This window comes from Euleptes europaea, chromosome 4 (genome assembly GCF_029931775.1).
Source record: "Euleptes europaea isolate rEulEur1 chromosome 4, rEulEur1.hap1, whole genome shotgun sequence".
Classification (NCBI taxonomy): domain Eukaryota; kingdom Metazoa; phylum Chordata; class Lepidosauria; order Squamata; family Sphaerodactylidae; genus Euleptes; species Euleptes europaea.
The window spans coordinates 78,526,336-78,539,627 of record NC_079315.1 but is presented as its reverse complement, the minus strand read 5'-3'; the positions used below and the strand labels follow the sequence as shown (position 1 = coordinate 78,539,627).

Here is a 13,292-nt window from a genome sequence, read left to right as displayed (position 1 = left end):
GTTGGGAAGGCGAAGCTAGCCCCTCCTCCCCCCCCCAGCAGGCCTTCTCCTCGGCCCCGCCACCCGGGCGGCGGCGGTGGTGGTTGCCGCCGTGCCATTAGCAGCGGCGCCTGGCGCTGCACGAGCCCGGCCCACGCGAGCAGGACCGGCCGCCGCGGCATCCTGAGCCCCGAGAGGAGGTGGGGGGGGGAAGGAGCCGGAGTGAGGAGGAGCCGCGGCGGGCTCGGCTTCTCGCTCGGCGCGCGCCCTGCCCTCCTCCTCCTCGCTTGGGCTTTCGGTGGCCCCGCGGCAAGAAAATGGAGCCCTTCCCCAGCCACGGTGAGTCCGGCCAGCCCCTCCGCCGGGCCTTCCTCCCGCCTCCGGTTCTCATCGGGGCTGCAGCCGAGGAGGGGCCATATGCCGCCTCTGCCGGGAAGGGAACCTGGCTGCCTCTGCAAGGCCGCGCGGCTTCCAGAGGCCTGAAGGTCAAGGGTCCCTCCCCTCCTCCTCCTCCCCCCCGAAGAAAGCAGGGAGGAAGGCGGCGCGCGTGGGCCCCCTCAGGGGTACAGCGGCTAAGGCTACCGAGGGAAAAGTCCGCTGGAAGGGAGTCTGTTGACCTGGGCTGCTGGCGTGGGGCGCCCTGCGGCTCCCTCGGAGCTGTCACGCGACCCTTGCCGGGAAAGGAGGGCGGCGGGGTGGTGGGTTTCTTTGGGGGCGGCAGTGGCCCGAGAGGGGCTCCCGCGGCCTCCTGTCGGAAAACCGGGGCACGCGCTCCGGCGCGTTTCCACTTGTTGGCGGGCCCCGTCGGAAGAGCGCGTGCGGGTCCACGTCTCCGGGGCCCGGAGGCGCTTTCGAGCCACTTCCAAAGCACTTGGAAGCCGGCCTTTACTGCAAAACCCGCTTGCAAATAAATGGCCGTTCAAATGCATTATTCGGCATGTGTGAAAGGGAGTTCGTAAGCCTGGGTTCGTCTCCCATTTGAAGGGGCAGTCGTAGGATGGGAGTCTTGAGGCAGGCTGGCTGCCTCCCCTCCCCACTAGGCCAGGAAAGGTCGTTGGGAGGCTTAAGAGCTCAATGAACTGATAAGGAATCCTCTTCACCTACAATCTGGAATCCTCTCCACTTTCAACCTATAGGACAGCCACTAGAGCTGTTTAGTCAGCAAACTAACCCACGCTTATAAAGGAGAAGAAAGTCCAACATCCTTTTGAAATTCAGAGTAAGAGTTTTCAGCAGGGTCTTCCCCCCCCCCCCGTCTTATTTAAGTGAAACTTCTGTAGGGGCTTGTTTGAGGTGAGCGGGGTAACAACAGCAAAACTTTTATGCTGTTTACATGACTTCTTGGTGTAGTGTCAACAAATGTCTGTTGTTTTTTAAATCCTACCCTCCTCCTAGGGTGGCAAAGATGGAATCCATCTTTTATCCAACAACCCTGTGAGAGATCAGGCTGAAAGGGACTTCTTAAAATAGTTATCTCCTTTCTTTTCTCGTTTCATGGGACTGGCCCAAGGTCCATATAGTGAGTTTTATGACTGAACATCGGTTTCAGTCTAGACCTTCCCAGTCTACAACACACTTTCTCATAAGACAACAGCCGAAAATTACTTTCTCTACCATAATTCAGTTGTAGATAAGCTGGCTGCGATAGAAGTTTGCAAATACAAGATCAGCATAGCAGTTCCGGAGCAAAAAGTAAGCTGGCCTTACAAGCTGAGGTTTTGAGGAAGTCTTTGAGGCAGGATGTAAGATTAGCATAGAGAAAGCAGCAGGTGTTTCTGTGTCTAGCTTGAAAAAACCCCAATGTCATTCTAGCATTTAAAAATGAGATGTGTTGTTAGTATCTTGGTTTTGTTTCACTGAAGAAGAAAATTGAATGCTAAAATGACAATTATGGTGTGTTCATAGTGTATTGACCTCTTTTTGTTGCAGTTTGTTGGTATACTTCTTTTAAAAACAACTAAACCAGGGATGTAGAACTGAATTGTAATGAGGGCCGGATGTGACATAAATGTCACTTGGTTGGGCCAGGCTGCACCTCGCCAGCCCAGATTGAGATGGGGGGGGGGCTGCCTTGGCTGGCTTGCGGGCCGAATAAGAGCTATCGGGGGCCTTGTGTTTGACACCCCTGAACTAAACCATAGTACAATAAAAGCAGAGTTCCTTCCCCCCTGCATAGCTACCTTGTGGCTTTCTACTCTGTAATGAACATTGGGGAGAATGAACTGGGGAGAAAACACCACATTAGAAAGTATCTGTTTTTGCTAGGGGCCTGCACTCAGGTATCACAAACTAGTGAGTAAGCTTTTGAGCTCCCTAGAACTTTTTATGAAGTTAGCTGTCAGGAAGAAAGGGTAGCCATTAGGCTTATCAATGATTCCCAACAATATCTTTGACTCCCTTCCCCACTCCCCCCCCCCCCATCATATGCACCACGAGGAAGAGTTCTGAGGAGCTTGAAAGCCTGCTCACTCATTTTGTGATATTTTTGATTAGTCTTTTAGTCTTTTGATTAAGACCGCTGGACTTTTTAGGTGTAGGGGACAGCTTGGCTGCCTACGCTTTTTGGTATGGAACTATGTTATCTCCGCAAATGCATTCCTTCAAGCCTGCATTTGCTGCGATAACGTGGTGGGCATAGAAGCACGTGAAGGAGAGATAAAGGACCAGTTCTCCCTGCACGTGTAGCCTGTAGGTGTTCACCTCACCAGCTAAGCAGTTTTAGGATTTTGGAACCCAGGTAGGGAAAGATAATTCACAGGTCTCTAACAAGGAGGCTTACTGGCCACTGCATAGTGGCGTGTGCATCCCCTAGAAGTCTCATAAAAACAGCTGCTCTAGTCCGTTGTTTTTTAAAGATCTTTTATTTCATAAGATTTTTCTCTGTGCTGCTTAGCCAATGGCTTGATTTCTGGCAGTCTTCCTAGTCCATATGCTGTTTCTGGGACAGAACAAAATTCGGTAATAGGCTGGGAGGGGAGGAGCTAGGGATATTTTTCATTACTTAGCAGTAAATTGGTGACCAGTGGTTTAGGGGGTACTGGAAGGAATAGGTGAGTTGGGGAAGGACTAAACACCCCTTCTGCTTGCCAGTTCTCCCCTGGCATATCACCTGGAGAGCAATTTATTTATTTACATGATTTATAGTCCGCCTTTCTCACTGAAACTCAAGGCAGATTACAAAGTATAAGTCAATATGATCAGTGGATTGGGGCATCCAGTGAACAATGTGATAGGGTTTGGATTGCAGAAATCTAAAACAGAGCTGAAACAAAGCATAAGCATTTAAATATGTCATGTTAAATTATGCAGAAATATCATAATAGGAGCATACTTACAGCAACAGACAGTACATACTATACACAGTCATATATTCTACAGTCTCTGTCTCTCTACCAAAGTATCTTACTGAACCATTTAATTACAGGATTCCTCTATTCTGTGTGTTAAGTGCTGTCAAGTCGCTTCCAACTCATGGCGACCCTATGAATGAAAGTCCTCCAAAATGTCCTATCTTTGACAGCCTTGCTCAGATCTTGCAAACTGAAGGATTTGCAAACTGCAAATTTTTTACACTCTATTACCAGTGTAAAAAAGCTGAATAATGCAGTTTTGCATAGTGTATGGAAAGCCTGCCTAGTCTGATCAGACGGGCCCTTTTTTAAGGTATGTTGGGGGGGGGGGGGACAACCGGGAATGCATGTGTACATGCAGTTGTTGATTTTGCCTAGTGAAGGCAGGCCCTGCCCATATGCGCATAGCTGTCATGGTGAGGCTTAGGGCAGGAGGCAGTCCTGCAGATATAAGGGACCAAGGCCATGAAGGGCTTTGTATGTGATAGCCTATATCTTGAATTAAGCCCAATGGGCAGCCAATAGAGTGACTGCAGAATGGCAGTAATATGCATGCTCTGCCTAGCTCCTGATAATAACTAAGCTGTGGTATTCTGCATTAACTGGAGTCTCCAAGTTGCCTTCAAGGGGAGGCCTATGTAGACTGCATTACAGTAGTCTAGTGTTGTTGTTACTATGGTGTGGATCCAAATGGCCAGATCAGCTGTGTCAAGGTAGGGAGCCATTTTGCAGGCTAGATTGAGTTAGAATACATATATTTTGCAGCTGCATTAACTTGCTTCTCCAGCAGCAATGCTAATCCAGTATTAACTCCTCAGTTTTTAACAGAGTCAGCAAGAGTCAGCTGAACCCCATCAAAAGTAGGAAGCTCATTGTCCTTCAAGATCTCTGCCTTCCAGTCAGCGTCGTTTCTGTCTTCAGTTTCAATCTCTTGGCTTTTCAGTCATTTACAGTCAGGCAGTGGCTCAGGACCTCTATTGCATCACCAGGAGATTTGGATGTCATGAGCATATGGGTGAGATCCAGTTCCAAAGCTACAAGAGATTTCTCCTAAAGGCTTTACATAGAGGTTGAATAACATAGGGGATAAGAGTGTGCCCTGTGGAACCCCACGAGACAACTCCCAGACTGAAGATAGCTGGTTTCCAATGGCAACCCTTTGAGTCTGATCTATGAAGAACGATTTAATCCAGTCCAAGGCACATCTGCAGATACCTGCTTCTACCCCCAAATATCTCAATATCATGGCATGATCTACCATAGATGATTTTTGGTCACCCAGCTGTATGATAACCCATAGGGCTGTCCCACAGGTAGAAGAGATTGATGATGAGCAATCTTGACAGTATCTTTGAGGAGCTTCACATTCACACTCTATGGTGGTCAATTTAACTGGGGGCCCCTTTTGTGGGGTGTCTGTGCTACATTCACCCTTGCCTTCAGTAGATAATAGTCAGGCCATGTTTCAGGCTGAATCTTCAACCCTAAAACAAACCTGCCCCTTAGAGACTCAGTGCAAAAGATTAAGTCCAAGGTGTGGCTTCTTTCATGTGTTGGGCCCATCACGATTTGAGAGAGGCCCAGGGCAGCCAAAGAGGCTGTAAAATCCTGGGCCAGCCCTGGCGAGGAGCATTCAGCGTGAAAGTTGAAGTCACTCCAGCACCACACCCAAGAGCACCCCTGCCAACTTAAAACAGGGTGGCCACTGGTGAACAAGGCAGCCGGTAAAAGAGGGAACTTCTCTAAAATGAGAAAACTGGTAAAGAGGAAGTTGAAAGGAACAGTTAGGAGGGTTAAATCTCTTGAAAAGGCTTGGGGGTTACTCAAGTCCACATTACTAGAGGCTCAGCTAGCTTGTATACCGTAGGTCAGGAAAGGTAGTAATAAGTCCAAGAGGTCACCACCATGGCTAACAGGTAAGGTGAAGGAAGCAATTAGAGAAAAAAAGTCTTCCTTCAGAGACCGGAAGGTTTGCCCAAACAAGGCGAACAGAAGCAAACACAAACTTGCACAAAGGAAATGCAGGTAGATAATTAGAGATGCAAAAAAAGATTTTGAGGGGCATATTGCTAAACACATCAAAACAAACAATAAGAAATTCTTTAAGTATATTAGGAGTAGGAAACCAGCTAGGGAAGCGGTTGGACCATTGGATGACAATGGGAGTAAAGGAACTCTAAGGGATGATAAAGTGATTGCTGAAAAACTAAATGAATTCTTCTCATCTGTCTTCACTGTTGAAGATACAGGGCAGATTCCTTCTCCTGAACAGAGATTTTGGAGAGGGGAAAATGAGGAACTGAGGCAAAGAGTGGTAACAAGGCAGGAAGTCCTAGAACGTCTAGACAAACTGCAAACTAACAAGTCACAGGGACCAGATGGTATTCATCCTAGAGTTCTTCAAGAACTCAAATGGGAAATTGCTGAACTTCTAACAAAGATATGTAATATGTCCCAGGTGGGGACCTGCAAGTGGGTAACCTAGTATACCTTTCCACCAAGAACCTGCGTTCCACCCGTCCGTGCCATAAGCTCAACGCTAAGTACATTGGCCCATTTCCCATCATTCGCATCATAAATCCTGTCACGGTGGAACTGTATCTCCCCAAAACCCTGAGGCGTGTGCACCCCGTTTTCCACATTAGCCTTCTAAAGCCCCATGTTGCTTCCCCACAATGGCATCCGGAACCGCCTCCTGAACAGCCCATTATGGTGGGGGGGGAAGAACATTTCGAAGTCTCCAAAATCCTGGATTCCCGCATACACCATGGAGCCTTGCAATACCTGATCCGCTGGAAACACTTCCCCCCTGCCTATGACGAATGGGTTCGCGCACGGGATGTTTCCGCCCCCAAACTCGTCACCGCCTTTCACAATACCTACCCAGACAGACCAGCCCCCTTGCTGGATGGGAGGGGGCCTTAAGGGGAGCAGGATGTCAGGCTGTTATCTCGGTTTAGATGTTTCCTCTCGTTCCTTTGCTGAACCGTCCAGACTTCAAGGACGGCTTCACATACCAAAGCCTGGGAACACCACTCCTGGGAAATAATGCTCTGTTTATGCTTTGTAATCTCCCGCCGTTTCTCTGCCTTATATCTCCTACTAACGAGCAAGACAACTCATAGCTGTCATCTTATTCTCAATGCACTGTATTGCCTATTTGACCAGTAAAAACCATCTGCTTGGAACCTAATTGTCTCTGTGGTGATTTCTGGTTCTTTGGGTCAAGAGGACTGGTCCAGACACAGTGGCAATCTCTAGTGAGGGATTGTCTAGTGCATACCATCCCCAAACGGATGGTCAAACCGAACGTGTTAATGCTGTACTTGAATGTTATTTGCGCTGTTATGTCAACTACCACCAAGATGACTGGGTAGAACTGTTGCCTTTTGCAGAATATGCTTACAATAATGCTGTACATCAATCCACAGGTTTCAGCCCGTTCTATGCAGTGTATGGACAGGACTTCGGTCCTATCACCCAATGTCGGCTCTTGACCCAAAGAACCAGAAATCACCACAGAGACAATTAGGTTCCAAGCAGATGGTTTTTACTGGTTAAATAGGCAATACAGTGCATTGAGAATAAGATGACAGCTATGAGTTGTCTTGCTCGTTAGTAGGAGATATAAGGCAGAAAAACGGCGGGAGATTACAAAGCATAAACAGAGCATTATTTCCCAGGAGTGGTGTTCCCAGGCTTTGGTATGTGAAGCCGTCCTTGAAGTCTGGACGGTTCAGCAAAGGAACGAGAGGAAACATCTAAACCGAGATAACAGCCTGACAGGAGAGGGGAAAATGAGGAACTGAGGCAAATAGTGGTAACAAGGCAGGAAGTCCTAGAACGTCTAGACAAACTGCAAACTAACAAGTCACAGGGACCAGATGGTATTCATCCTAGAGTTCTTTAAGAACTCAAATGGGAAATTGCTGAACTTCTAACAAAGATATGTAATATGTCCCTTCGATCAGCCTCTGTACCAGAGCACTGGAGAATGGCCAATGTAACACCCATTTATAAAAAAGGTTCCAGGGGGGACCCAGGAAATTACAGGCCAGTTAGCTTAACGTCTGTTCCGGGTAAATTAGTGGAAAGCATTATTAAAAATAAAATTGTCAAGCATATAGAACGGCAAGGTCTGCTGGGCAAAACCCAACATGGCTTCTGTAAGGGTAGGCCTGTCTCACTAACCTATTAGCGTTTTTTTGAAAGCGTCAATAAGCATGAGGACAGGAATGAGCCTGTGGATATTGTGTATTTGGATTTCCAAAAAGCTTTTGACAAAGTCCCCCACCAAAGACTGCTAAGCAAACTTCATAGTCACAGGATAAGAGGACAAGTCCTCTTATGGATTGAGAGCTGGCTGAAAAATAGGAAGCAGAGAGTAGGAATCAATGGTCAGTTCTCACAATGGCAGGATGTGAGTGAGGTGCCTCAGGGATCTGTGTTGGGACCAGTGCTTTTCAACCTGTTCATCAATGACCTGGAGTTGGGGTTAAACAGTAAAGTAGCCAAGTTTGCAGATGACACCAAATTATTTAGGGTGGTTAAAACAAAATCGGACTGTGAAGAGCTCCAGAAGGATCTCTGCATACTGGAAGAATGGGCATTAAAATGGCAAATGAGATTCAATGTGAGTAAGTGTAAAGTGATGCATATTAGGACAAAAAATCCCAACTTCACATATACACTGATGGGATCTGTGTTGGCAGCGACAGACCAAGAAAGGGATCCTGGGGTGGTAGTGGATAGCTCAATGAAGATGTCAACCAGTGTGCGGCTGATGTAAAAAAGGCAAATTCCATGCTGGCCATAATTAGACGAGGAATAGAGAATAAAACTGCTGATATCATACTGCCCTTGTACAAATATATGGTGAGACCACACTTGGAATACTGTGTACAGTTCTGGTCACCACACCTAAAAAAGGATATTACAGAGCTTGAGAAGGTGCAGAAAAGAGCAACCAAAATGATTAGGGGACTAGAGCAACTGTCCTATGGGGAGCGGTTAGGACGCTTAGGGCTGTTTAGCTTGGAAAGAAGGTGGCTAAGAGGAGACATGATAGAGGTCTATAAAATTATGCATGGTTTGGAGAGAGTGGACAGGGAGAAGTTTTTCTCCCTCTCCCATAATACTAGAACATGGGATCATCTGCTAAAGCTGGAGGGTGAGAGATTCAAAACAGATAAAAGGAAGTATTTTTTCACACAACGCATAAATTGTGGAACTCCCTGCCTCAGGATGTGCTTATGGCTGCCAGCTTGGAGGGCTTTACGAGGGGAGTGGACATGTTCATGGAGGAAAGGTGTATTCATGGCTATTAGTTGGAATGGATGCTGGTCATGCTGCATACCTGTTCTCTCTAGTATCAGAGGAGCATGCCTATTATTTTGGGTGCGGTGGAACATGGGCAGGATGGTGCTGCTGCAGTCGTCTTGTTTGTGGCTTCCTAGAGGCACCTGGTTGGCCACTGTGTGAGAAGACTGCTGGGCTTGATGGGCCTTGGTCTGATCCAGCAGGGCCTTTCTTATGTTCTTATGTAAACAGAATGCCTAATCTGCCCTTAGTTCCTAATATAAGGAACATACAGTACATACACAAGGAGTCAATGCCAGCTACAGATTGTACAATGATACAATGGGCAACATATGTGCCCTGCAGTTAGACCCTGACAACAGTCAGGCTGTCGCATTCTGGACCAGTTGTGGTTTCTGGGTTGTCTTCAAGGGCAGCCCCATGTAGAGTGAGTTGCAGTGATCAACTGTGGAGTTACAGAAGCATGGGCAGATCAGCTGAGTCTAGGTAATGAGTAAGTTGGCGATCAGATGCATGTATTCTTCAGCCAGAACTTACCTCTTTCTCTCTACTTCTTTGTTACTTACTGTGAATCTTCTGAAGCCCTAGACAGCCACCAAAAACAACTTTGAAATATTTAACTGAGTCATAAAAGTACTTTCAGAAGTGTTCCATGTGACTTCTTGTAGAAATAACATATTTTTGTGCAAGCCTGATACATAATCCAAAACTATATTTAAAAACTTAAGCTTGACTGCAGTGTCTCTGTATAGTTCTCATAATAACCAGAGTCTGATTCTCTATTTATACTTGCTGACCTTAACAGAGCCAGACTATAATTAGTGACATTATCTATAACTGAGATGTGACTTGCCTTAAATTATAGTCTTAAGACTCTGGATTTATCTTAAAAGTAATTGCGAAATTGGAATGGGTTTGCAGGTCCTTGCTCAGTCCTGTTGAACCTGGAACAAGACCTTTTGTATACAGCACCTGTAGCAGATTATCATAACTTTAATCCAGGGTTGGGGAACCTTTTTTTTGCTAAGGGCCATTTGGATATCTTGGACATTATTTGGGGGACATACAAAATTTATATATATACAATTTATATATATAAAACAAAAAGTGATCAGCAGTGCAATCTTATGCAGGTCTACTCTAAATCCTACTCAAGTCCAGTCAGCGGGGCTTACTCATTGGAAAGTGTCAGTAGGTTTGTACTGCAGATGTCTAGGATCTTAACCTATTGGCAACCTACCCATTTTGGCCCAGAGAAACTATTTACATTTTGTTTATTAGGAAATTTTACATGCTGCCTGGAACTTGACTTGGATGGCCCAGCCCAGCCTGATCTCATCAGATCTCAAAACCCAAGCAAGGTCGGCCCTGGTTAGTACTTGGATATGAGACCACCAAGGAATACCAGAGTCGTTATGCAGAGAAAGGCAATGGCAACCCACCTCTGTTCATTTCTTGCCCGAGCCAGCAATACCGTGGATTGAATTTACAAGGGTACAGATTGGGGAGGGGCACAGAGTACAAAGAGAGAGATGCTGCACGTTTGGTAGTCCATCCTGCACCTGGGACCTTCTGCATGCCAAGCAGATGATCTACCTCTGAGCCACAACCCCTGCCAAGCAGAGGCTCTACCCCTGATCCACAGCCCCTGCCAAGGAGATGCTGTACCACTGATCCACAGCCCCTGCCAAGAAGATGCTCTCCCCCTGATCCACAGCCACTGCCAAGGAGATGCTGTACCACTGATCTCTTCTTGGCGGGCGGGGGGTAATTACATTTAAAACTTCAATTCCATGCACATGTCAAGAAAATGTAATTCAATTACTTATTAATAAATAAATTAATCTTCTTGGAAAGATATAAGATGTCTAAAAAATTGGAAATAAACCAGTGTTGCTGCAGGGCTGAGAGAAAGCAAGGAATATTGGTAACTGATTTTATGGTAGTGCATTTAGGTGAACTGGCTTAAGAGTGTTGATGAACATAATCCAAAACCCATCTCTCTGTTCTGTTGACATTTGTATGCCATCATGGTCTAGTTTACCAGGATGCATGTTAGTATGTGCTTAGCAGCATGTGACTGAAGGCAGATGGGGTAATGTCATAATTTGACTACTGTGATGCTGTCAGTAGCCTCAGAAAACGTTCTGACATAATAAGTTAAAAGGCTGGTAATGCAGCTGTTGTGGCCCTCATGAACAAATTGGATTACATAAAAAGGCAAAGGTTGCTCTTTACTGCATTGTGCAAGGCATTATCCTTGCACCCTGAAGAGGAATGCCAAAATGAACTGAGCACTGCAGATCTAGACATCCCTCAGGAGTCCTAACCAGAGGCCTTTCCTCTATTGAAACATCTGCAAATGGGGTAATCTTGAACATTGTATTATCTGAAGCAGTTGTACACTTAGCAGGGTACCCGGTTGTGCAGGCACCGTTGTCGGACCCTGTGGCCCTAGAATTCCTAGTTGTTTGCAGGGCACCCAAACTTCCTCTCTAACAGGCTTTCCAGAAAAGAAACATTCTGGCATCCAGAGATGTACTGCAAGACATCAGGAATGCTGTTCCTGGTCTTGCTGTGGCACACCTGGTTAACAACTTGTCTTTGTCTGGGACTATTTTGTGGCTTTATTTTAATGTTTACATATTTATGGTTGATGTAGAGCAGTGGTTCCCAAACTTTTCGGGCCACCGCCCCCTTGGTTCCACAAACTCAACCCCAGCGCCCCCTACCCTATCCAACAACACTGTTGAAGGGGCCCACCTCTAGCACCCCCTGCTGCCCCCTTGCCTCTTAGTGCCCCCTAGGTAATCCCACCGCCCCCCAGGGGGTGGTACTGCCCACTTTGGGAACCACTGATGTAGAGCAACACTTCCCCATTTCCTATCCTAAAGCACCTTTCCTGAGATGCACCAGCAAAGCCCATCATGGGAAGGAGGCTCTTGAGAAATTCCACTAGTTCTCCAGTGATGTCCACCCTGACATTAACATAAATGTTACCTACTTCATGGAACGGATTCAGTTTCTGGACATCACAGTAAATATGAGAGGCATATAACCACTATTTTAGAGGAAACGGATGGCAGCCTACATGGCTGTGGTTACTATCCAAGCCATACAATGTAATTGTATTTTCTGCAGGCCTTCAGAAGGGGACAAAAATCTGTAGAATCTGAACTATCAGGTTAGAAAACTCTTGCTCAGTGAAGTGAAGAAATGGGTCAACAGTGCCAAATGGCACCTAAGATTCTAACACTACAGGACAGGTCTAGCAGAAAAACTATGGCAGGTGTAGTTACCTACAGCCTTCAGCTACAAGTGTTCTAGCTGTTCTTACTAGGGCTGTCGATTCGGTTCGTTTCGAACCGGAAAAACAGCCGAATTTCCCCTGATTCGACAATTTTTAGTTCGGATGGAACCAAACTCAAAAAAGGCAAGAAAACGGGGAGCCGAGTTCGGGGTGTTCGGCGAATAAATTCGGCAAATTCAGGGTTCAATGCAGCAGCATAACCATCAGTTAGTAAACAGCATTCTCCCACGGCCAATCAGTGGCCAAGCTGGGTCTTCTTCTGGCCAATCAGTCGCGATTGAGTGCATGAGCCCAGCTGCTGCGTGGCCCAGGGAGAGAAAGAGAGAGTATCTGTTTGTGTGAGAGAGTGATCCTCCTTGGGGGGGGTGCGTGTGCACATTGAGCCATTCTGTGGCTGTAGGGGGCGCATTTTGGGGGGTAAAGCCCCCAAAACTTTCAGCATAGCTTCAGAAGACCCTTCTTGCAAGAACCCCCAAGTTTTGTAAAGATTGGATCGGGGGGGGGAAATATGGGCCCCGGAAGGCCCCCCCCTTAATATGCATTTTTATTCCATTTACAGCACACATTCACACCATTCCGTGGCTGCAGGGGCGCATTTTTGGGGGTAGAGCCCCCAAACTTTCAACATAGCTTCAGAGGACCCTTCTTGCAAGAACGCCCCCTTTTCAGGATTGCGCTCTTAATTAAGTGAACTATATAAGGTTTTCCTGTAAACATTTTCCTAGATTTCCCCATGAATCATAATTGTCTAAAGGTTCTCTGTAGACTTGCTCCCAAGAGAGATTTTCCACATTGTATAGTAGTATCTTCTGAGTCAGTGTGAGAGAATGGTTGAAATGTTTGGTACTGTGTGGGTCCCTGATTCAAATCCCCTTTTGCCATGCGGCTGACTGGGTGTCATTAGACCAGTAACTCTTTCTCAGCCAAACTTACCTCACAAGGTTGTTACAGTAAATTGTACAATGAGGAAACCCAGTCTGCTGCACAGAGTTCTTTGGAGGATGGGCAAGATTTAAAATGTAAGGACTGTGGGAGGAGTGTGGAGAAAATTGCTTTGTGCTGTTTAGAAGGTGAAATCGCACCTTGGGCTCACTAACAAATGAAATCTCAACAGGGAAGGGAGTAAAACAGGGGTGTGTTTTAGCGCCCCTTCTCTTCAATCTTTGTATAAATGACATAGTGCCAAAGCTGACGGATCCAACTTTTGTCACCCCATCTGTTGGCCAATAAAAATAATCAATGTACTGCTGTATGCCGGCAATATGGTTTTAATATCTCTAACTAGAGTTGGCCTAAAAGGCTTCTTAAGAGCCTGAGTGGATACTGTAAAGAAG

General features: G+C 46.4%; 1 protein-coding gene across 1 annotated transcript in view; it reads left to right on the top strand.

The window, feature by feature from the left end:
* Positions 1-263: 263 nt before the first annotated feature.
* Positions 264-13,292, top strand: part of LOC130477041 (leucyl-cystinyl aminopeptidase-like) — a 59,387-nt gene continuing 46,358 nt past the window's right edge. The window contains exon 1 of the mRNA XM_056849034.1: positions 264-318. Within this exon, the coding sequence (XP_056705012.1) occupies positions 297-318 (22 nt within the window). The 5' untranslated portion in view covers positions 264-296. The remainder of the gene's footprint in view (positions 319-13,292) is intronic.